This window comes from Aythya fuligula, chromosome 19, assembly GCF_009819795.1.
Source record: "Aythya fuligula isolate bAytFul2 chromosome 19, bAytFul2.pri, whole genome shotgun sequence".
NCBI classification, from domain to species: domain Eukaryota; kingdom Metazoa; phylum Chordata; class Aves; order Anseriformes; family Anatidae; genus Aythya; species Aythya fuligula.
Window position 1 is genome coordinate 7412111 of NC_045577.1, and position 24493 is coordinate 7436603.

Here is a 24493-nt window from a genome sequence, read left to right on the forward strand (position 1 = left end):
CAGGCTTCCACCCCAATGATCCCCACATTTTGCCTGAGGTGAAGCCTCCAGCCTGTCCCAGAGGCCAGCCCTCAGCTCTGACCCTAGCTGGGGTGCAGCGAGGAGATGGGATTCTCCCAAGTATTTTCTGGGCTTCTAAATCAAAGTCCTGCTGACAGCGCCGAGCACTAAGTGCCTGCCTGGGGCCCTGCTCCTGCAGTCCTGTGACGACATCAGAATTTAAGCTTTAATTAAGGAACGAGTGTGGGGAGGGAGGGAAGCATCTCCAGCCCTTATGACTGTGAAGGGAAGCTTGGAAACATGACCTGAGTGCAAGCAACATCTGCTTTAATGCACAGCCAGCTCTCAGCAGAGGGGAAAGCAGCCAGGAGGGGAAGCCACTGCATCAAACTCCCATCCAGGCTTGTGCTTCTGCTTGCAACGAGAGAGGAGAGTCTCCACAAGAGCTGGGCTATGTCACAGTTTCAGTGGGGTGCTCTCAGTTGCTGTACATGGCTCTCATGCAGCCTGGCTGGGCCAAATCCCCCACTAACACGACCTCTGCTTCTGCACAGCCCTTGTCCAGCGGTGGCACGAGGCAGCTGACTGCGCTGGGCTCCTGCAGGCTCTGCTGTGCCGATGGGGAGCAGCACTTTTTAAGCAGCAAGATGGAAATTCTCTGTTCCAGGGTTACAGCAGGTGATGTTTTGCCTCTCAAAGCTCTTTAGCCCAGCTATTAGGGATGAATGGTTTGTTACGCCTACGGCCTGCCACCCTTCTACACTTGCTGGCCCAAAAACCAGCAAATGCTGCCTTTGCTGTGTTCTCTCCTGCCATCAGTTTCAGCAGGGAGCAAGCAGACATTTTAGAGACAAGCTAAGGAGCAGGAGCCTCAAGATGCTCTCCATCTCACAGGGATGCACCTTTGGCAAGGTTTGTTGAAGGTTCGTTGAAGAAAAACTTTATTTGATGGCTATGCTCTCAGCCAGCACACCAGGGACTGGAGACTCCAGTGTGCTCAATACTGCAACAACTTTTCATTCCCAGGAATGAGCACCATGAAAAGGCAGAGAAAAGCTGCTCCCCTATAACTTGGAGCTGGGGCCTGTTTGACTTAGTCACAGCTCTGACAAGCATCCTGATACTGACTGTGCTGACATGGCTAGAGATCTTGTCATTTCTGTAATAAAAGCATCCCTTTGTAAGCTGAAAACGGGATTCATGGGCTGGTAGCTTCTGGCAGCTCCCTGCCATTCAGCCTGGATGAGAACACAAACACAGACCAGGGGTGGATACTGCCTCCCCACAGCTACTCAGAGGTGGAAGAAGGACGAGGTGAAACCCAGCATTATGTGTCAGGAGGGCAAAGGTGTTTTTGTTGTGCACGTCCCTCCCGACCTCATTTTGCTTTAGCTCTCCTTTCTTCCACACTGATTCTTTCCCTCTCAGCAAAGGAAAAGCTGTCTATGGCATATTCAGCATTAAATATTTTAGTGTTAGCTTCCAGCTCTTGAGCTGAAAAACAGAAAGAACAGTACTTTTTACTCCCCTCCAAATATCTGGGACTTTCCCTGGGGAGTGCAGCTGTACAGCCTGGCTAACACTAATGAGAGAGCTTGGTACACAGGGCAAACTGTGTGTTGCATGATTAAAAGAATAAGAAAATAAGAAAATAAGAAGAAAAGAAGGTTGCTACCTTCATCTCTGGTTAAAGCTCAATGATTAATCCCTACCAGACTAAGTTTTTCTCCTTGCACTTTACCTCCTTTCTTCCCTGCCTTCCCCCTGTCTGCAATACACAAGCAGACTGTGAAAGTCTCAGACTTTCCCCTTCCTGCCCAAAAAGACTCCCGACTGTTTCAGGGAAGTATTTGATATTTGAAATCTGTGCCATTCTGATTCAGCAGCTGAGTGGTGCTGAGTCACATGGTGAAGCTGTATCTCAAGATTATTTAGCGTCTCTTCAAAGCCCACACTTTTAGAGTCCTGTGATTATGTAAGACTCTCAACTCAATTTTTAAAGTAAGTTTACAGCCCTCATAATTGCTGAGGAAAACTTGATAATATGACTCCTACATACTCAGAAAGCAGAAGCCAAAAAGAAAAAAGAAAAAAAAAAAAAAAAAAAAAAGAAGAAAAATAAAAAAAAAAAAAGGAACCCTGAAGTTTATCAGATTTTAAAGTCTCATGAATTTTAAAGCCAATCTCTTAATTCTTTTTTGGAGCCTGACTCATGATTTTCAAACAGTTAGCAATATGGCTGTAGGGATTGTAAGGCTGGTTTGTTATCTTATTAGATAACTTACATAAAATATCCAAACCCATGGAGACTCGGAGATTGAGTACTGCACTTCAGGACACAGCTGGAGAGAACAGCGCCTTGTCTTCTGTATGGATGCTGAGGATCTCCTCTTAATCCCAGTCTCTAGTCACTACTGCAGCATGAATATTTCCCAGAATGATATTAGCACTAATCATATGAATGAGAGTAGCCATAATATTGATCTTCATAATACTTAGGTTATTAAATTTGAGTTTGAAGGTAGTTTTGTGGGGTGATTCATAATGGTAAATCTCGTCAGGCTGCATAAGTAGGGAAAACAAGTCACAGAGCAATAGCGTTGCAAATATATTCCAGAGTCTTCCACCCTACCACAAGATTGTACTTTGAACAGACACTTGTGAATGCTGGCAATACCAGAATTGATGTTTTGTTAATCGTGTGATAATCTCAGATGAACCTAATTAATCAGGTGTTGCAACAATTTGCTCTATTTTTTCTGTGAAGCGCATGCATCACTCGGGGGCACTTAATTCCTGGAGTATTTTCACACAGACATACCAAGACAGGGATGCTTCCATGACAAGATGAAAGGATTGCCACCATCACCATTAAGTGGTGGGCTTGCTATCCCCAGACAAATTTACCCATGCCCACTGAAGAGGTAGGGAGGTAGCAGAGCACATCCCATGCTTGTGGATGTTCCCAGAGCCTCACACATCTCTGTGCAGACATGAGCATTGATGGTTGAGGTGCACTAAGCTACTGAGGTACTGGGAGCATCTTGCATGGCCCTGTAGCGGACTAAAGGAAATCTGAAGATACCATCCTGTGAAATACTAGGGGACAGAAAAAGTCCTACCCGCTCTTCTAGCACATAACAAAGGAGTAATCAAGAGTGTGGAAGGGGCTGAATGCTACTCTATATAATAAGCTTCCAGGATAATTGCCAACTGTATTTGGGCTGATTTTTCTTCTGCAGAAAAGGCATAAAAGCAAGTTTATTGTTTTCACTCCTGGGGACTGAGATATTTTCACCACATTTTAAAAAAAAACACCGTGCTTTATCTCCCCACTTGAGCATATCAGCTCCACTGGTGATTGTCTCCTGCATGGCTGTGGGTCAGCATCAAAGGCAGAGTTGCTGTAAGCACAGCTGCTGCCTGCTGTTGGGTGTGGAAGCTGCTCAGCTCTCTGCCAGAGTCTTGCAAGTGTTTGTGCCACTGGGGTGGGATTACTTCTCATAGTGATAGGGATTGCACACTGAAAGGGAGGAGAGCTGGGTGCTTCCAGAAGGATGGGGGAAGGCAAAAGGCAGGATGGCACAGTCTTTGTGATTTAGGTGTAACAACATTGTCTCTGGGGAGTAGAAAATGTTTTCCTCAAAGAAAGGTTTTGCCAACGTGTTTTCTTTTGTTGGCAATGAAGTGCTTAAGGCTGATGAATTGGCTTCAACACATTTTTGATGTCCCAAACTCAGGTCACTAGTGACTACGGCAAAAGAGAGAGATCTAAGAAATGAGCTATTTTGACAAAATTTTGTCTAGTGAAAACATTGCAAGCTGTTCCAGATCCTTCCAGCATGGAACAACGCCAGATCTCACAGCCCCGGCAGTAGCTGCAAAAAGGCATAATCTCCTGGATGGCTCCAGCCACAACTGCAGTCGGAGCTCTCCCAAACGAGAGCTATTTCAGCTTTGTCTGGAGACGCAGAGCTGGAGTCCGTACCGGTTACAGATGAGTTACCATCAGGTGCCACGGGGACAGCACACAGGGACCGAGTAGTAAAGGATTAGCCAGTGCACACAGAAATATCGAACAACTCACTACTACCTCCTATTGTGCTCGTGCCAGTGAAATCCTTCTTAGAACAGCATATTTTATTCAATTTTAAAGAGCTCTCAATTTTTCATTTAGGAAGGGAAGTTGGAGCAGCGTCCAATCTGTAATCAATCAGTCCGCCTTTGCAGAGCAGCTCTGAGGAAGTGCTCTTGCTCTTTGGTCCTTTATCTTCTCTGTGAACTCACAGAAATTATATTTCTGAATGGGATTAAGAGTGAGGGAGAGGAAGAACTACAGCCAGGGCAATGTTCAATAAACCTTACAGACCGCTGTCATGCAGTAACTAGCCCTCCTGAAGCTGTGCCCCACCACAGCACATCTATCCCCAGACAGAAGAATCAGATGAAGTCTCAGAGAAGCTTGGCCCAGACTTTGAAAGGCATTTAAACACTTTTTTTAAATGGCACTTAACTGTCTAAGTGCCAATTCCTGTAGATTTTATTGGGAATTATAAAATCAGGAGCTTCTGACCAGGATGTCACTACCTTAAACAAGGCCGTCCATAATATAAGCTATGGATTTATTATCCCTGGTAATAAAAAAAAAACAAAACAAACAAACTAGAAATACATTATGATAAAGGGTGTAATAGCAGACACAGATCATCCAGGGATCTCAAAGCTCTTTGCAGCCATTACTTAGGGTTCTCTTTGATAACAGAGGAAAAGACTGGGTTTTGTTTGTTTGTTTCAAATGAATAAATTAATCATTAGTAAAATATTATGCAGTTCATCAAATATATTATTCACTAGCTATTTGTCAAAATAGCAGCTCAGTCATATATTATCAGAGCTAAACATTTATAATGTGTGTATATCTAGTCATCAGATGATTTATTCAGGCTTTTGTGGAATGAGTTAGTTATTGACCAGTTTAAATCATGGCTCCCTTGGGAGGCAGAGACAAATTAGGTTGTGAGCTCTTGGAGAACCCGGAGAATCTTTTTGTTGCATTACTGTTGAGCACCTGGCACCACAAGCAGAGTCTCGTGGCTGGGTTTCCTTTTGACACTATATCAATATGAATAATTATAATTCTGTTTATCTGTAGCCAAGGGCAGGTCTGTCTTCGGGATGAAAAATTCAGCCCCTAATTCAAGATCAAAACTTGATCTGGGTTCTCCACATTCTTGTAGGACCACTGCTTGAACCCAACACCAAGATCCTCATTTCTTCTTAGATATCTCCACTCTTTAGTGTTTTCCCACCTCCCAGCTGCAGGAAAAGAGGGTTTAGGAATCCCCATGCCTTGCTCCCTGTGCCAGATCACACAGTTTTTGTGCTGCTGGGAAGGAACAGAGGAGCCCTTTACCATGTCCCTCCCAGCTCCCTCACCCATGCCAGCGAGCTGGCCCCCTTCCAGCAGTGCCTCAGCAGAGTGGAGCTACGTGACCGACACTCAGTGGCTCCTCTTGGCATTCGTGACCAGCATCCCAGAGGGCTGCAGCTTCTTCCATGCCTTTATTGGTGTCAAACATCACAGCCTCTCCCTTGGGTTTTATTAGGGAAGCTGATGCCAAATCACCCAGCTTCCTCCTACTCGATAAAAAATGTTTATAACCCAGTAAATTCTAACATATCAGCAGCTTGTTATGAAGGGAAAAGGTCACTGGGAGAGAAAGAAAAAAAAAAAAAAAAGGGTGCCCTTCCATCGGAAATTCTGACTGTGTATATACGAGTCAGCACCAGGAAAATATCTTTTGATATGAAAAAGTCTCATAATAGAAAATGTTGCAGCAATACAGGCCTCGTTTCTTCAGATAAATATTTAATATAGATCACTAAAGATTAATCGAGTACAGAAAAGAGTCTCTCCTATAGTTGGTGTGAAGAAAACATCTTCTCGTTAATTTATTATGGAGCCTGAAATGAGAAAAATCCTATAGAGAGAAATGCAGGGTACGGTTTCCATAGAGAAGCAGTGCACCGCACCAGAATTTATTTAGTGTGTGGGCAGAGGCCTTCCTAGAACCAGCTGCAGCGTGGCGTTCGCATGATAAAAAGTCCCGGTGTAGGAAGAAGCCTCACAGACTCATCGTGTTTTGCTGGGAGCCGTCTGACTCCTGCAGATCCTGGGGTTTGTAGAAGTGGTGAGGCGGTGGGGCCCATGAGCTCCTCAAAACATGCTCTACCCTGGATGAAGACCATATGGGCAGACAGAGATGGCACGTGCAATGTCCCAGGCTTCTCCTTCTGGAGAGGACATTTTGTCTTTTTGGAGTAAGGTAATGTCCAAAGGTCACCACAAGGAGAGAAGCCCCCAGTCTGAACCCGAAGGCTGCTTGTTTTGTCCAGAAGTGCTCCTAAGCATCTCCCTGCAGTTTCTCCAAGGAATCACGGCCTTCTCATACTGTGCTCCCAACTTTGGGGCAGCAAAGTAAAAATCCAGGATGCTGTTGTGCGATTTCCATCTCTCACAACGCCAGAAAGTGTTTTGTCAGCCCCACTGTGATCAGTTAATGAAAGGACCCTACTGTTTTCTACAACGTCTTCCACAGAAACCATGTCCCCAACCCTTCTGCAGCATTAAATAGGACAGTTACAGAGAATAAATCATAAATAGCAGCAGAGAGAAAATGAATAAGAAAATAAGAGAGTCACAGGCAAGGGAGGAGAGAAAAGAGAAATGATCTCAGATGGGACTGAAAGGGAACTAAGAGTAAATGAGGCAGGGAGATGCACGGAGGCTGCTCCAGATGGCCAGCCCCACTGACGTCAGGCCTCTCACACCAGCACATCGCCGACGTGTGAGCGAGGGGGGATCGCCTGCGCTGAGACGGGGACTGAGAGGAGGTGGGAGAAGCCAGCAGCTCTGCCTGTGCCCAGGGATGGGGGAAGTGGAGGAGCACCATCCTGAAATGCACGATTTAGGGACCAGAAACAATTCTGGAGAGGAGGAGGCTGCAACATGTCCCCCTTTCCAATGGAGCACATCTAGTGGTTTCTGCAGAGCTGGTACTTTCTCTTTTTTCCTACTTGAGTTTTTCACTTGGGAACCTTTGCTTTTTCGGGAGTGTTTGTGCCAAACAGCTGGCAAAACATCAGTGCCCAAGGAAGACTGAATGTCACCAGCCAGACCCCGGGCACACCGCTCTGTGCATTGCTGGAGGCCTTCAGGAGATGCAGGCAGGAGGATGACAGAAGGCTGGCTGGAAAATGGTTGTCTCCATTTCTGTGGCATACTAACTCGGTGTCTCCTCTGCTGTCATCTCACAGAACATCATTTTTCTGCCTCATGTGGAAGGACAGGGGCACTTTAGCATCCTGCTATCAGAACCTGAGAAACACAGGACAAAAAGGACCCTCTGAGGTCCCAGCATCCCACCTCCTGCTCTGCAGGGCACAACAATTTGCAGTTTGAAGAATTCCCATCCTAAATCTGTAGGACTATATGGACAGTCTCTTTGTAGACTGCATCTCCCAGCCTTTGGCTGCTCCCAGAGCCCGAGTAGTGTAGAAAAACCTAAATAATAATTCTCTTTAGTTCTACCACAGGCTATTGGACTTGATACAGGTGTGAGTGGGTGGCAGGCTCTAGCCTGGGGCTGTGCAGGGGAAAAACTAACTGCAGGGACTCTTGCAGTCATCTAATGTAAAACTGATCTGCATTTAGAACATTTATTTGTGGCCTGTGGATCTAGTCAAATTCACAACAGCTAAACTACCCTTAGGATAACCTGGGGCTGCTCAAGGGGCTCCTGCTTTCATCTCCACAAACACCGTGCCTGGCCTGCAGCTTGGCCCCTGTCACCTTGGTGGGTCTTCATCAGCCGTGCCCCTCCATCTCGCTGCACCCTGCTGCTGCAGTGAGCCACAGATATCAGCTAAGTAACACAAACATGGTTTTGTAATAAGTTTTCTATGCAGCTGGGATAAAATGCCAAACAGCATCAGAAAACAATCAGTCAGAGAAACTCAGTGCCGCTGATGAGCGCACGGTTTATAATGGTTCATTGCCCAGGAAGATTGGAGCTCTAAATACAGCCTCCACCTGCCCCTCCAGGCATGGGGATAAGTGGGGCAAGGAGCTGGGCAGGCAGGGATGAGGTCCGAGAGGTGGTGTACCCAGTACATCTCCTGCTGGGACTCAGTGGATGTTTCCAACCTGGTATCATGGTTGGAAAAAAAATACTTCTGCTCCTTCTATCTGGAGATCAGTAAATGCGCCAGCAGCTGGGCTTGCTGAGTAACAGCACAAACAGGTCTGCTGCAGAGCCAACGTTTGGGCGAGATAAACACGCATTTAGTGTGGAGGCCTCTGGGTGATGCTCTTGCTCAGGGCCCTTTATCTGCTTCCTTCCACTGGAGGCAGATTTAGGATGCCTCTCTCCCTCCAAAAAGGCTTGTGACAGCCGCTGCCCTGAGCGAGTTGAAGTTTAACCCAAGCCCACGGCAAGGAGATGGTGTTTGACCTATCCCCCATCTTCCTGGCACTTGCTCAGGCATTGGGATGTTTCCAGCTGACAGCAGGAAACACTTGGGACCCGTTCCCTGCCAGATCCCACAGATTTTATTTTCTTTATTCCGTTATTTGTAATACTGGAGGGGGGAGGAGGGGATTCCTATCAGCTTCCCCCCCCTCTTCTTTAAGCATTCTAGGTTTGAGTCTAGGTTTTGAGCTCAGGGGTGTGATAACACAGAATCCCTTATTCAGCCGCAGGTATGGCTTTAGCTGACAGGCAGGCTAGGAGCTGCTGCTTTTTCTTCACTCAGTCCTCACCCCCTGAAGTAGTCATGAGGAGAGGTTTTCTCCTTAGCTTTCCTGCAGCATCTGATCTTCCCAGACTTGGCTTCCAGTGCCTTGTCTTAGAGAGATCCTGATGTTAGCTTTGCCAAAAAAGCCTGCCATGAAAGTGAAAGGTGTGGGAAAGAAAGAAAAAACTGACCTCATGGAAACTCCCACCCAGACTCAGCAAAGGATCCCTGAGCCATGCTGAAGACACAAAGCAAAGACCTGCCAAGCCAAAATGAAAACCTGAAGCATAAGAGGCTTCACTGAAGAACAACCCCTTTACCCTCTATTTCACTCCCTACTAACCTGAACAAAACAAAACAGAACAAAACCAGAAAACTCCCGCACACAACTGACTTCTGTTTCCTCCTTATATAACTTGAATGGCTGCCTTACAGAGGACAGCCTCATATTCAGGAACTTTCCTTAGCAGCTTGGCTTGGCTCCTACCTTCTACCCCAAACCCCAAACCCCAGATCCCAAATTCAGATGCCGCAGAGCAGCTCTGCTTTCAGTGCAGAGCCCTGCTGGACCTTCAGACTGCTTTTGCACGCAGGGCTGGCTGCTGGCTGCACTGAAGCCAAGGAAATTTTGTTCCTTTGTTCCCCAGGACCTGAATTTCACATCTGGACCTTAGCACGCACGCAACTTAGCAGCTGAATTAAGTGATTTGTGCAGGTAGGCACTTACACAGCTTGGTGCATGTTGCAGGGCAGCCAGCAGTTTGCATTCTTGCCCTTCCAATGAACTCCCTCCATCCTCACAGTTTTTATACCTACAGAATGGGTGGAACATCCTCTTTTAGCTATTTTGGGGATGCCTGAGGCTCAGTTGGCTAAGGAAACACTCCGGTGCTCCTTTTTACACTAAACCAGCCTCCTGTATCTTATGGCTATGATAGAGTCGTAAAAAGAGAGGAATTGAGACAGCCACAACTTGAAGTGGTATGGATTAGCTAGAGGCCTTAGAGATCTACAGCCTCCTTTCCCAGACCATCCTGCACGTTCTTCTTTGCTGATTTGAACACAACAGACCCGGCAATCAACACAACCTTCCCAAAGGAAGTGGTTTGCATTTCATTAGATTGATTTCGTAACTGTCGGAGTCCTGTTACCATGCAGAAGATGAATGTCACGGGTGCGCATTTGATCCCTCACCGTTACTATAAATAAGTCCAACACCTTCCTCTTGGCAGGACATCATACATTTCCGCTGCTTGTACATAGCTCTTGAGTCCTCCCCAAAGGGCTGGGATTTAGGAATCTATGTGCAGTGGTGTTTTCTAAAGACATTTACTCCCTGACCTGCTTCTGTTCTGCATTTCTGTGTTGCTACCACTGCCCTCAGCCCTGTGGAGTTCGATGCAAGAAGCAAACTGCTGAAGTGAGCTGAGCAGGTAGAAAGGGCCCTGTAGGGGACTGGTTCATGGCATCAGCAAAATGGACAGGTGCCTGGGACACAAGTTTGACCACGACCCCCCTATCTACTTTAGTTCTTGCTGGGGAAATGCTTAGTCTGGCTCCAGATCTGGGATAATTTTGTTCATGATCGTGTTGCATGCTAGATCTCTTCCTTGGAAAAGCTTTCTCTCTCTTGGTTTCTCTGTCTACGGTGACACATTTGTTTAAAATGCTTTAAGATCCATGTGTCAAAGTCATAGGTAACAGTTAAAGAAAACACGACTGGAGATTGGGAAATTGCTAAGCACATGCCTGAATAACCAAGTTCTTCAGAGCATCACAAAGAGATCCCAGAAAACAAAGGTATTTGCATTCACTCCTTCCTGTTCCCTGGATAGAACATGACAAAAAAATAAAGCTTTTCTTTTATGAAATGTTGCACAAAAGGCACAGTTGTCTTTTTATTGCAGGCCACTTTGCAGCATGCAAAAAGATTGCGATTGCCTTTCTTCAAGAGTTTGTGAATTTTTATTTTATTGTGGTCTTTTTATTTCCTCCATCAAAACATGTCTGGGTTTGAAATGGCATGACTAGGAATGAAAATTAAATACATCAAAACTGATTTTTGTTGAAATGAGGTTTTGGAGCAACCAGGGAATGTTCAAGGCTTTCTCACTGCTTGTGCTCAGTATTTTTGCTAAAGAGGGATGTAGTCTGAGGAAATGGGTCACCTTTTTCCTAGAGAAAATTTCTTCAATTTTACTGTAATTCTGAAATGTCACAGGCTTTTTGGGACAAGCTGGGTTTTTTTGTTGGCTTTTTTTTCTTTTCTTTTTGTAATCTTGAACAAAACACAAACAAACACAAACATCTTTGACTATGGATGGTTTGAATTTTGCTCCAGCTGGTCTCTGCAGACTAATTTTTCAGCCCTTTACCTCTCACCTTATGCCCTTTGCTAGTAATTTCAGGCCCAGTTACCACCTGGATTCTATGCTGAGAAGGGATAGTCTCTGCATATAGCCACTGTATATATCCTGCCTTGCTGGATATCACTGTTAAAACTGGAAGCTTTGGCAATCAGCCTGGGTGTAACAGCACAGCTTGGAAACCAAAGGGATATTGAGCTGCAGAGCTTGGGGTGAAGGACCAGAAATGGGTGTCCTGAAGAACTGTGAGGAGGAACCACTATTTTCTCCTAAGCCAAGTAAGAGGAAATACTATTATGTTACTATCGGAATAAAGCATTAAGGATCAATGAAGGAGAGGAAGGTGGTTCTATTTTACAAGGACAGAACATAATTTATTCACTTGTACTCATACCCCACATACTCAGAAGTGTTTTCTGCAAGATGCCTTGCAATGGTAGGGGTGATGAGGAATGCTCAGAAAGAGTGGTCAGGCATTGGGATGGGTTGCCCAGGGAGGTGGTGGAGTCACTGTTCCTGGGGTGCTTAAGAAAAGGTTGGACGTGGTGCTAAGGGACAGGGTTTAGTGGGTGATGGTGGTGTTTGGGGACAGTTGGACAAGATAATCTTGGAGGTCCTTTCCAACTTTAATGATTCCATGAGTTTGTGATTCTATGCCAGCCATTGGCTGCTCACGTCTCCTGAGTTATTCTGACTGGTGACCATGTGCTGGATCTGGGTATGACTTTGAGTGCAGGCAGTGAGCAGTCCCTCCACCCTATTGCATCTCTGCAAGTCATGATTTCCCTACAAGCTCTCTACACACAGCCCAAGGAGACCCAAGGATACCCAAGGATATTCCCCAAAAGAGAAAGGTATATGGAGCTTCTTCACTTCACTTGACCTGGACAAAACCCCTCAATCATCCTGCATCACAGGGTCCCTGATGTAAGCAGGTGGCTTCACCAGCTGGCTGTCTTTAACCATCCAAGTCGCCCACCAGCACCCACGGCACATGGTTGGCAGTGCCATCATCAGCTGAGGATGACTCAGGGCTGAGGGGGTGGGCAAGAGGGGATGGTTTTGCCATTGCCGCCTGCATGGGTACTGCTCTTGCTTAGCCCACGGGCACGGTCATGGTGCCCAGATGGCTCTGCCAGGATGACCGCAGGGGCACAGCTGGGTGTAGGAGGCAGGAGGGGCTTGGTATTGAAACAGCAATTTTTTTCCTCCTGAATTTGAACCTTTGCCAAGAAAGTCAGCACAACTGACCGGAGGGGGGTGATGGCTCCATTTTCTAACAACAGCTCAAATTTTGAAACATGGTTGCACGCTGTGTTGGGGAAAATTTTGTGCTTTTTGAGGAAAAGGGCAATCAAGGCTAAATTTCTGATACTTGCTTTCCCAGTGCTGACAAATGTTGTACTTAAGTAGCCAGTAGTGCAGTAGTCAGGTACCCAAGACTGTTATGTGAGAAATTAAAGTTCAAGTACACATACATCACTCTTTTTTTATCCGAGTTTACTATGAACCAGGACAAGTAAAGAACAAAGCTTGGGGCTGTGGTGTCAAGATTACCGGCTTGCTATAGCTAAAATTAGGGAAAAAAGCTCCAGTAGTCCAAACACCAATGTCTTCAGGAAACGAAGCAAGAGCAATTTAATGAATTGAATTCCTCCAGACTATGTTCTTGCTACAGCCTTTGATTCATACTGCTACGTTCCTAAGAACATTGGCAGGCAATGGTGACCCAGTCTAAATGGTGAATTTTGGGGCAGGGCATCCCTGGCTTGATGAGAGGCTAAAAGGGGTAGATAGTGCTCTCCATGGCATGGTGTAGACCTGTATTCCCCTGGGGGATAAACTATCTGTTCTATAAACTAGAATCTGTCTGCCTCACATCCATCTGAAACTTGTTTTCTATAAGTAATAGGTCTAAATATTTTAAAGTATTAACCAGGACTTCATGAAGAGTTCAGTCCTCTGACCTACTAGAGTCCTTCAACATGAAGAATTATCTATTAATTGTTATTATTATTTTCTTACATGAAAGTACAATTTGGGGTCTATTCCTGTTTCTGTTACATGCTGCTGTACAGACTTAGTTAAGTCTCTCACCATCCTATGTCTTAGCTTTCTTCCAACCTGTTGTGTCTGACTGAATGATGTGTTGAGCAAAGGAACACACAAAAATAAGAAGGGAAGTGTGGAAAAGCTAAAATTGTACTTATTATCCTAGCTTTCCTCAAGACCATACAAAACGCCATCAATGACTCAGATGTTTCCATCTGCTGCTTCAAACTGCTGGTCTTTGACAGCATGTTTGTGACAGCTTCTTGACTTCCCAGGATCTGCTTTCTCCTGAATTCTGGGTCATACCAGAGAAACATAAATCCAGGAGAATATGCTATGAAAAAAATATTATCAGTGTTGTTGTAGTCATAACTGTAGAACTCAAAATGCCTGTTTTGTAGACAAGTTTCTCTAGGCTACCTCCGATATTTTACTGGAGAATTGCTCTGGCTGCATTTCTTGCGATTTTTATCATAATTCACAGTGAAGGAATGGGTGTCTCTACACTGTCCGTTTCAGTGCTTGGAGCACAGGACCTGGCAGCCTATTAGAGTAGCTTCCTCAGTAGCTTAATAAACCATGTCTGGTTTAGGCAAGTTTTTAGGAGGAAAACAGCAACAGAACAGAACACTTCCTATTGTTGCTAATGTTTGTTAAGCTGCAGCCGTGCTAACAACGCTGGAAGCTCTTGTGAAGATGTCACTCCGGCTTCTAGCAGTCAGTATCAACAGCTACGTAAATTGTAGTGGCTCAAAAAAAGCGCCGTCAGCCCAATGCTGAAAACAGCTGAAATGGTGTTAACAGTAATGGGAACTACTTACAAGTGAGTCTCCAGGGTGGAGAAGGCTTAAGCAGGCTGGTGTTGGAAAGGGCATCTCTAACGCCCGAGGTGTGTGCTGCTTGCAATGAAACCTGCACAAAGGATATTGTGGGGAAAGTTGACTGGGATAAACACCCCACAGGCAGTTTGTGCTGGAACCTGGTGGGTGCGATGAGAGGGAATTAAACCAGCTGAGTCAGGTGAAATATGGAAATGATCAATAGATGACAGATGAAGGTAACTGGTGAGTTTACTCTGTGCTGAAGACATTTAGGGGTTACTATGTGTTAGCTGAGGGTGCAGAAACATCTAATTTGGAAGCAACTTCATTCAGCAGAAGGGGTAGTGACCTATTCTACTGTTTGCTTGTGATTTTCTGATTACAATGTGAGCTACATTTGGATATTAAGTCAGAGCTAGGAATCACAGCCACATCTTGGATACAACAAAATTTAATAGTGAGCAAAATTAATTATGACCAAATTTAATGTCCCATCTTTTAACTTGTATTTACCTATGCTGAAACACTGCTTTGACTCTCTAGTAATACATTTATTCCAGTTTCATCTTCTTTTAAACAAATCAATCTTGCCAGCACCCAACAATTACTTGCTGCCTCCTAAGAGACCCAAGTGTAGTCATATCCTAACAGAGAACACAGGACTCAGAGTCATGCTTGTCTGATTGGTTTTTAATTCAGTGCTGGAACAATCTGTTTACCCAGATACTTTCAAGGTCACATGAAATCCACTTAACTTTGAAGTCATTTTCTTTCTTATTGTTTCTTGCAAACTTCGTATCATTCAGCCCTGGAACGTTCTTATTTTTTTATTTATTTTTTTTTAATATCAGAGAGACAAAAGGCAAATCTTTGTAACAAGAAAATATAACAGGCTGAAATGATCACCTAAAATAGGGGGAGTTGTTGAGGTTTCAGACACCTTATCCAAGACTGAACATATGGCCAAAATATACACCAAGGAAAAAGCAGCAGAAGATTCTTCCACTGTCCTGAGGAGATCAGTGAAGGTGTTAGTAGCTGAAAAGCATTATTGTATTTCTGCTATATGATTATTTTGAGTGACCCAGACAGTGACAGTCTTTCCCTTGGGTTTGGTTGTATCCAGGTGATTGATCCTAAAGGAATAAAACTGGTATGGAAAGCACAGCATTAATCGATAAATCAATAGTCAATTTATTTATCTTATTTACCTGCCAGCTGTCATGTCTTAGCCTGCCTGTTTGCTTGGTTGTTATGCAAAATGCTGTCAGATTTTCAGCTTAAGTGATTTCTTTTTCATGCTTCTCTAGAATTAGATTTTTATTTCTCTCTCTCTCTTTTTATGGCAGAGCTTCATCCTCTGTCTAATTTGGAACTAGTTTGAATCTATGGAGTGGACTTTTCTTAAATAGATTAGGGGGGATGAGTGCCAAACCCTCACAGGAAACTAATTCTTGTGGTCCTTTGAAAAGCTCAGCTTTGAAGGCTGACTTCTTCATGCTGGCCTAGATAGAGGAGGGGCCAGGCTGCAGAGAAAACTGCTCAAAGAATATTGCAGTGCTCAGCCTGGGGCTGTCTGGCATTTTGAGGGCACAGACTGGAAATAAAACATCACCAAGCCCACCATGACCACAGATAGCCAGTACAGACTCACATTAAGCCAGATCTGGCAGTAAAAGATAAGCATTATAGTGCTGTGGTCGTGCTCACATCCTGTCCCCATGGCATTGTTTGCAGAGTCAAGGGCTCACAGCAACCTGGAAGAGCTGTCACCCTGAGCACTGAAGATAACTACTACTTTGTGCAGCCCCTGACTGGGACAATTAGACTGAGAAAAGGAAAAACAAATCAAAGCAAACAAACAAAATTCCCAGCTTTGTTGTTGGAGCATCCAGGAGGATTCTAGAGGACTTTGGGCTCTGTTCCTGATGCTAACAAAAAGCTTATGTGTTATCTTGGCAAGGTCTCAAACCTGTCTGTATTCTAGTTCACACTTATGCTAACAACTAATAATACTTCTCTTCAACATAGGGGCACCCCAAAATGTTAGTCTTAATGACTGGAGGTGCTTGGATTAAAATAAGGGACAGACACATGTGTAGGCAGACATATACCAAAACCCAAGAGAACAAGAAGTCTCCAGGAGCTCCCTGTCTCTGGCCTGGCATCCTACAGACATCACCAAGTCAATAACATGTGCAATAGGGCAGGCAGAGGACATGAAGTAATGTTTATACCTTGCTATTACTGACAAGAGTGCTGCCCTGTTTGGAAAGGCTTTGTCTGCTCATCACCTATGGGAGCAGCTGATGGCTTTTGAGCTGTGATCTATAAAAAAGATGGAGAACCTTGGAGAAGAAAGGGGCTGGGGCCATCTCCTTGCCCACTTCCCACAGAGTGGTGGGGCTGGGCCAGTCTGCTGAGTGTGCACTGAGTGGGATGCACTAACTGCCCTGTCAGCCCTGCACTTAACACAGGCAGCATCCCAGGAGCAGGAGGGGTTGGGATGTTCTACTTAGTGCGATAGTTATAGACTTTGTTCAGTGTCTTTCTGCTCTGTATTTTTCTTTCTTTTTATTTTTTTTTTCTTTTCCCAAACAGACTCTGTCTCATTCATTGTTTAATACATTTAATTTCATTTTGGTTTGAAGCAGCGATCCCCGAGGTCTGTACTGAACTTGTTTCTTCACTTACATCCTTTGGTCACCTTCGCTGTTTGAAGATGGGGAATTTAATTTGCTCCGACTGCCTCTCTCTTTCAGACTTCTCTCCCAGGGTAAAGATGCTCATGCCCTTGGATTCTCCTAGCCTTGCTGCATGGGTCTGTATGATGTACCCATTCCAGGCTTTTGACTTTTCTTCTGTCTTCAACATTTTTCCCCTTTTTTTTGTTGTGTCCCTGGAGGGGTCATAGTGCTAATGAGTGTGGAGGCATCCTTAGTGACTCCCTCTGTCTGACATGCATGGCCTTGATGGCTAGCTCATTAACGCAAACTCTGAAGGGGCAAATATTTTCTCAGACATAGCCATATACAAGGAAAACGTGTGACAAGGAGGAAGGACTGAAATATGCATATTTGTCTCCCTGAAGCTAATGCATGTACTTCATCCCTCTATTTCCTCTCTTCTCCTTTAGGCATTAGCAGCAAGACACTTCCTACCCCTTGCAGCCATTAAAAGAGCAGACTCTTCAGTGCTTTCACCAGATATTAGAGAGCAGACTCCCCTTGCTGACCTGGCAGGCATTTTCCTGTGTACGCTCCCCATTAGCATGGTCTGTCTACGCTGGCGAGACATTAGAGCATAAACAAGTGCCTCTCCTCCACTACTCAGACGTTAGGTCATAGTTTCTCCTTATCCCGTCTCTGCATCAGGGATAGAGATTCTTCCTCCTTCTTGTTAAGAGGTTTATCTCCTCTGTGAAGCCCGTAAAAGCTTTCCACTCCCCCCAACCCCACCCCGGCAGAAGTTCAGGTGCATGCCAGGGATTTTCCCCGAAGGTCACAAGGCTCTGTATTAAACCCAACCGTATCGGGAGGTGCCATCATAATCCTGGTCAGCTCTTTGTGACTCCTTCACCTAGAAAACCAGCAAACAAGAAGGTTTATTTATTTATTTATTTATTTATTTATTTATTTTCTCTTTTATAAATTGCCTTGAGACCTGGGGAGGCCTCACCTGTTCTTGCCAGGCAGTGGCATTAAGACAGTGGTGACGCTGAGGCTTCTAAGAAGCAATGATCAGTGAAATGGCATCTGAGAAGGGTTTCTGGGAGGTAAAATTTCAGTGCCCCTTTGTACACATCATCCATAAATCCAAGGCCTGGATGGATCCTCCAGGGATTCCTGGATTTAAGGATCCAGTGGTGACAAGAAGGCAAGAGTGTGCTTACCTAGCCTGGTGCCATGGATTCTGTTTTGGCCAATAACAGCTGCTTCTGCAGAAAATGCAATTAAGTCTGACATTGAAAGTTAATAAGAAAACCTGTTCTTGAAGGTGTTTTTTTCACAGATTTTAGGAGTTACAGGTTGGTTCATCCCCTAAGGCTGGAGGTGTACAGTTTCCTGCAAAACTCTTTTTATTTCTTATTTTTTAGCCACTTCAATAATTCTAAGCTATTTCACTGGTCATATTCATTAATGTCAAGTCTGTTTTCCAAAGTTGTACCATAATCTTGTCCTCGGGTGCATCCTACAGCACAGAGCTCTATAGCTTGCACTGAAGATTGCTGGTATTCAGAGGGTTGCTTTGAATATAAAATATGCTGGTACTGAACAAGCCAACTTTAAAGTGTAGTCAGGTACTTGTGGTCATTAATGAGGAAGCTAAATAATGCTATGTCATCTGCTTGACCAGTCCCAACCAAGCAGCAATACACAAGCAGAGAAAACAGCCAAATACTCCAAATACTATGCTATAACCTAAAAAAAAAAAATAAAAATAAAAATCAGCTTAAAGAATGTCACTAAGTAAATTCAAATAATGCATAAATTAGAGGGAATTGCAACTGGCTCATAGATATTCTATGAGTAGAAGATAAATATCTAAGTTAGTTGCATAAATTATTCATCTTAACATATTTGCTCAGCTTTTCTCATCAGCTCTGAAAGCCACACATCTAGACATTTGGGGAGGATAATAGAACTGGGCTTTCACCTCGATGAAATGCCCTAGGAGCAGAAAGCTCTGGGGAGGGACTGTATGCAAAAGAACCCAGTGGAAAAAAATACTCTCCTTCAGTATGATGTGTTAGATGTGGATGCTGCTAAGGAGTTTTCTGCTACATGAACAGGGACTGAAATTGTTCCTTGGTAGCAGGCAAGGTTGAAGATAGGACAACGAATTCTTTTAAACTCCTTCTTTTGCCTCTTGGTAGAGGTGTCAAGAGATTATTTTGGACCTGATATAAAAATAAATAAATAATTTAATTAACTAATTAAAGTAAAATAAAAAATACCACAACTTATTTTTCCCTTGAAAAATTTATTTACCTAATTGTCATTTTCTCCTTCAGTCTTCTCCCAGCCATACTGCCATTGCTTTCCACTACAGGGCCCTGACTGTAACTCTTTGCCCTACCTGCCTCCACCCTCTGGAGACATTCCTTGGGTTTGGGTGTTGATATATCAATAAAGCCCTCCTAGAACAGCTGCATGTTTTAGCTGCACTGTTTTTGCTTTGGAATAGATATTTTGGCAGTGACAAAAGCAAAGTCTTCTATGCTCTGTCTGGTAACATGAAGCATTCCCATGGCTTTTTCTGAAAACATGCTGGCTATAGAGGGTTTATCTCCCCTAACTTTATTGATAACACTTCCAGGAAGCAGCAATCTGAAAGTAGAAGTGTGCTTGATTTTATGGGAACTAAAAATTGTCCCTTTGGAGAAGAAGCACAGACAGCATTTTTCCTACACTTATGATCTTTATGGTACGAATTTCAATTTATTATAAGACCTTGCCTGTCTTTTAGCATCCAAATTTACATCTTCCCGTGCAGTGTAACTGCTCTGTCATGAAGGGACCATTCCTTCTTCATGCAAAGGGAATTTTCTTCTAGAGCCAGGTTTGGGATCATGAATGATGACAGCAACCTGTCTCTGGAGTGTCAGAGATAAGCTATTTTTCTTCACTCTTAAGGTTCTACCTATCATCAAAAGCTATTGTGGGTCCCCCAAACATATCTCTCCCAGAGATACTAAGTAATGGATTTTTACACTATTTTTGGACTGCAAAGGCAACAGCTTCATACAGTAAATTCATGGATGTTGCTAACGTACTTGTTATCCACAGACAGCTTTGGAGCCAACAGTCTATTTTTTCCACTCATGAAGTTAAGATCTTGGTTTGCGTGCTCCTTCCTTCCTTCCTTCCTTCCTTGCTTCCTTCCTTCCTTCCTTCCCTCCTTCCTTCTTTCAAGATTTTTCTGGGAAAGACCTATGCTCTGCAGATTTTATGCTTTGACATTGGTGACTTTTAGGATGCAATCAGTAGGGTGTTCTGCTTTGGGATTTTTCCTTGGCTTGGGAAAGCCTAGGAGCTACAGAAGGGGCATTATCTCAGATGCAAGGAGACATTTTGAAAGAAAAAGCTGCCACTTTGTTGTTTTAATGAATGCACTGCTGTTAGGCAGCCTGGGGTGTTGTGATGGTATGCAATCAAAATAAATACATGCATAATTGCATTAAATAAAATAACCTAACACACATAAAATGGACTGGGTGTAGAGTCAGCCCGGGAACAAAAAAACTCTGCCTTCTGATCCTGGCTTTGCAGCTGACTTATGGCATCTCCAAATGTGCCTGCATGTCAGGTTCTCCACCAGCAATGTGGGATTGCTCTTGCTGGTTGACACATATTGAGAGAAAGTGCCATGTCAGTGCCAGGTATTGTCATTGCTATTATTTAAATGAAATTTCTGTCTTAAATCTTATTTAAAAGGAATAAGTGAATGAAAAGGGACAGAGAAGTCTGTGACTTGATTTTCTGGGAGATGGGTTAAGATAGTGCAGAAGTGTCATAGGAGAGTGGTTATAAATAATATCTTTTCCTTTCAAGAAGGCTGTGCTCAATAGTTTTCAAAGGACATTAAGAGATTTCTCATCTTTTAGATGCTCAGCTGGTGATGTATTTCAGAGGCCTGGTTTTTAGTTTGCAGGTGGGCAAGTTTTTCTCCAGACATTTCCCTTTGTGTTGTTTCAGAATGGATACTTTTAATAAAGAGCTGCTTTTGCAAACATTAACTTTATTTTTTTCCAGTAATTATCAGTTTTAAAGAAGGGATTTGAAAATCACTTTATTGGTGAAAGAAAGAAAGAAAGACTGACAGAAAGAGAGAGAGAGAAATAATGAAAGGAATAGAGACAAAACCTCCATTTTCATCCTGTTCTCTGTTTATATTTGAATCAATCCTTTTGGATAGTTTATCAAGTAAATTGTTTTTCTAGCTGATTTTTTGCTGGACTTCCTGGAGGTGAAAGATTAAGATGTTGGCACAAAGTGTTATTCCTTCAGCCTGTTTTACAAAAGCAGTAGCTTTGAATACCAGGAGGGCTTACGAGCAGTGCGACAGAAGGATGTAGCAATGATCGGACCAGTCTGCATCTCAAGTATAACTAATTGACTGGTTGTTTGTAGATGGAAACCAGAATTTGCTGCTTTCAGGAGAGGTGTAAAACCCAAAAACATGTGAGAGTGAAAGAACCAGACTGCTTTCCTTGTAGGGAAATGCAGCCCTCTGCCAGACATCTCTGGAGACTCTGAGGCCACCTCCTTGGCAGCCCAGACCCTAATGCTCAAAGTGCCTTGTGGCTGTGCGGTAACATCTTGCTTCTCTTCTCCTTCCCCTCCCTTTCTGTCCAGCCTTGCAGCCTCACGTGTGTATCCATGCAGGGGTGTCCAGCAGGATCGTCCCCTTCACCATCCTTCTTCCCTGCCCTTGAAGGCTCTTCCTGCCCCTCCAGACTGAGAGCCTCACCCCTCTTGTGTTCCCGTCTTGTCGTGTAGGGAGTTTGCCCGTTGGAAGGTGAGGAACACAGCCATCGAGCGGAGGGACCTGCTCCACAATCCACTGCCCCTGATGCCTGAGTTCCAGAGAAGCATCCGCCTCCTGGGCAGGAGACCCACCACGCAGCAGTTCATCGATACCATCATCAAAAAGTACGGCACCCACATCCTCATCTCTGCCACCCTGGGAGGTAGGTGCACAACCTGGACCCTTTCACACCGGTGTTGATGGTGGGGTGGAAAAGCCACCAGGCAGCACCTGCAGACCTTTGGCCTTGCCATGTGGGGGTTGGCTGGTAGCACAGAGCCAGGTTCCAGCTCCCCAGCCTCATCCTGTCTCTTCGTTAGGACTGAAAGTCTCCAGAGTATGAATAGCCTTAGCAAATGAATTCACAGTGTAATGGGTACATGTTCAGCATCTGTGATATGTGTGCACCTGTACTCCTCTGACACCGGTGTGGGTGTACCAGTGTGCGTCAAGATAAACGTGCTTCTTTTACCTGGGGAGCCTGCCTGCTGTTCCCCTGTCCCGGCCTTAATTCAGCAATAGAGTGTGTTGATCTCTCTTTTCTTCAGTATGAAACCAAATGCAGGGGGAAAGCATCTTTTCTGGATGGAAGTGGAGGAATTTTAAAGAGCTCCAGGGAAAGGGGAGCTCAAGGAGCTGAGCAAGGCATGTGTGCAGCGAGGTCTGTGCTGAATGCAGGAGCGCAAGCAGTAACAGGGGCCCAACCACTGAAAACAACACAGCTGAGTAAAATTGCAAGTGTATAGAGAAGGAGTGCAGAGAGGTTTGCCTGTGCAGGCAGAATATGTCAGTGGTGCAGAAGACAAAGAACTGTAGGGCTATTAACCCGTGTGCAAGCACTGCCTTCAGTTCTGCATAAACATTTCAAATAGTGAGTATTGAAAAGAGGAGGGGTGAAAATCAGCAACTTTCCTGCTGTTTTTTTTTTTTTTTTACTTGTATTATTTTTACCATTCTTTACTCCTTTGGGATGTAAGTTTAAATGCCTTTCCTTTGAGAATGTGTATCCATAAGAAGGATGCTGCACTGGTAAAGGGTCTTAGTTTTAGTACAGAGTTTGCTGCTGTCGCTCCTTACAGTGTATCCGACCTCCAGCCTCGCCACGTTGTGAAGTTTGTAGTGAACTTTGAGGAATTTCTGGCCATCTGTCTGCTCCCAAAGCATTCTGCAGACACTCAGATGAGATGCAGATGAGATCAGATGTGTGCATATGATTCATGCACAAATGAGGCGGTAGGTAAATTGGCGTAGTTCCACCGAAACCGAATGACCTCTCGGGCAGCAACTGTCCTTCAAAGAACCTCGAGCTGCTCTTCCAGCTCAGTCACTTGAACTGGCCACCCCATCAGGAAGAAGTGTGAGAGAGAGAAGGACTCCGTGCACTGAAGTGTGCAAGTGACTGCCTGCATCAGGCCTTAGAGAACTTGCTGTAAATATAAACTCTTCCTTATTGAGGAAATAGTTTTCAGGACCATATTATGGAGCCCCAACCAGACAAGTAAGAAACCAGTAAGGAAAAACTAGATTTCACTTCTCTTTCCATTGACATGCTTTTTTTTCCTCCTCCCTGTTCACATCCCTGGAAATTTGAAATAAGAAAGACCTTTGATGTTGAAATATATTTTTAATTTTGCCTGGGTGAGGTTTTGAATTATTCACAGTGGCTTGTTTCTTCTCCTGATTTTACAACACAACAATTTTAAATATGCAGAGGCTTGTAACGAGAACTGGTGTTGGAGAGGAGTGCTAAATGCTCGATCAGCCCAGAGCACGGTGAGCAACGGTGGGGGGAAAAAAGAAGGATTTATCTTGGCAATGGCAGTCCTACAGAAGATGCAGATGAGGCTGAGCATGCATTATGCAAGGAGGACACACTCTAAAGCACAATCTGCGGGCTAAACAAGACCTCTGGGACACAAAACCAGACATGTCCTGGCAATCCCAAGAACCCTGGTCTCCTCAAAAAAAGTTACAGCCCTCCTGTTTTGGATTACAGTGCTTTGTAATTTAGCCTGACGTCTTATTAGGTTGCAAATGAGTGACAAATGCAGAGGCCATTTTTTTTGCTCTTAAATGCCATCTGTTGCAGGGACCCCAGGAGGCTGGGTGATGGCTGAGACCAGCCCAGGCTGAATACAGCAGCTATTTTCACACCTGGCCACATGAGGAACACTTCTGATGCCTTTCAACCTGCAGAGCAGCTGGGTCCCCCTGGAGCCTAATAAAAACCCAGCTCTGCTCCAGTTTAATTCTGACAAAGGGACTGGTGAGGGGTCATTTTGAGGGCATCCATGCTCTGGGATGGAGCACACAGAGCTGAGAGCCAATTTGCAGGGAAAGCCCTGAAGGAAAGACAACTTTGAACATAGCATCCGCTTAATAAACGAGAAATTAAGACTTAATAATGCAGCAAAAGTCTATTAACCTCTCTTGATCTAAGGGTTGCTTGCTCACATACTCTCTCCATGGGGATGGAGTGCTTTTCCTGGGCTGCGCACATGTGCACAGCATAGGCTTCCAGCAATGTTATCTCTGCTCAGCACCCTTCCCTCCTAGGGACAGCATTTGTCCTTCAGGAAAAGCATCAAATCTCTTGGGCTTTACTTTCCTCTCCTTTCTTCCTCCCACTGGAGGGGTCCAGACACCTCAGGGAGGAAAAGTGATGGCTTTCGTGGGGAAATCTTTGATCTCCACTGTCCCAGAGCCCAGGGTTCTCCGGTCTGATGTCTGGGAGCTGTCTCAGTGGCTCATTGCCTGCTTCGTGTTGTCTGGGGACCCAAAGCTAATGGTGGATCTCCTGCTCATCTGAAACTGGTATCACTACCAGATGTGATTCAAGCCAGGCTTCCCAGTTGCTGTCTGTCCAAGACACCTCTGACCCCAGCATTCCTCTCACTACAGTCTGCACTGAAAGGGTCTTAAGTTTTG

At 44.6% G+C, this 24493-nt stretch overlaps 1 protein-coding gene across 1 annotated transcript in view; it reads left to right on the forward strand.

Moving 5' to 3' along the window:
• BRINP1 (BMP/retinoic acid inducible neural specific 1) overlaps positions 1-24493 on the forward strand; it is an 86410-nt gene that overhangs the window by 36945 nt on the left and 24972 nt on the right. The window contains exon 3 of the mRNA XM_032200157.1: positions 21538-21728. Coding sequence (XP_032056048.1) covers positions 21538-21728 — 191 coding nt within the window. The remainder of the gene's footprint in view (positions 1-21537; positions 21729-24493) is intronic.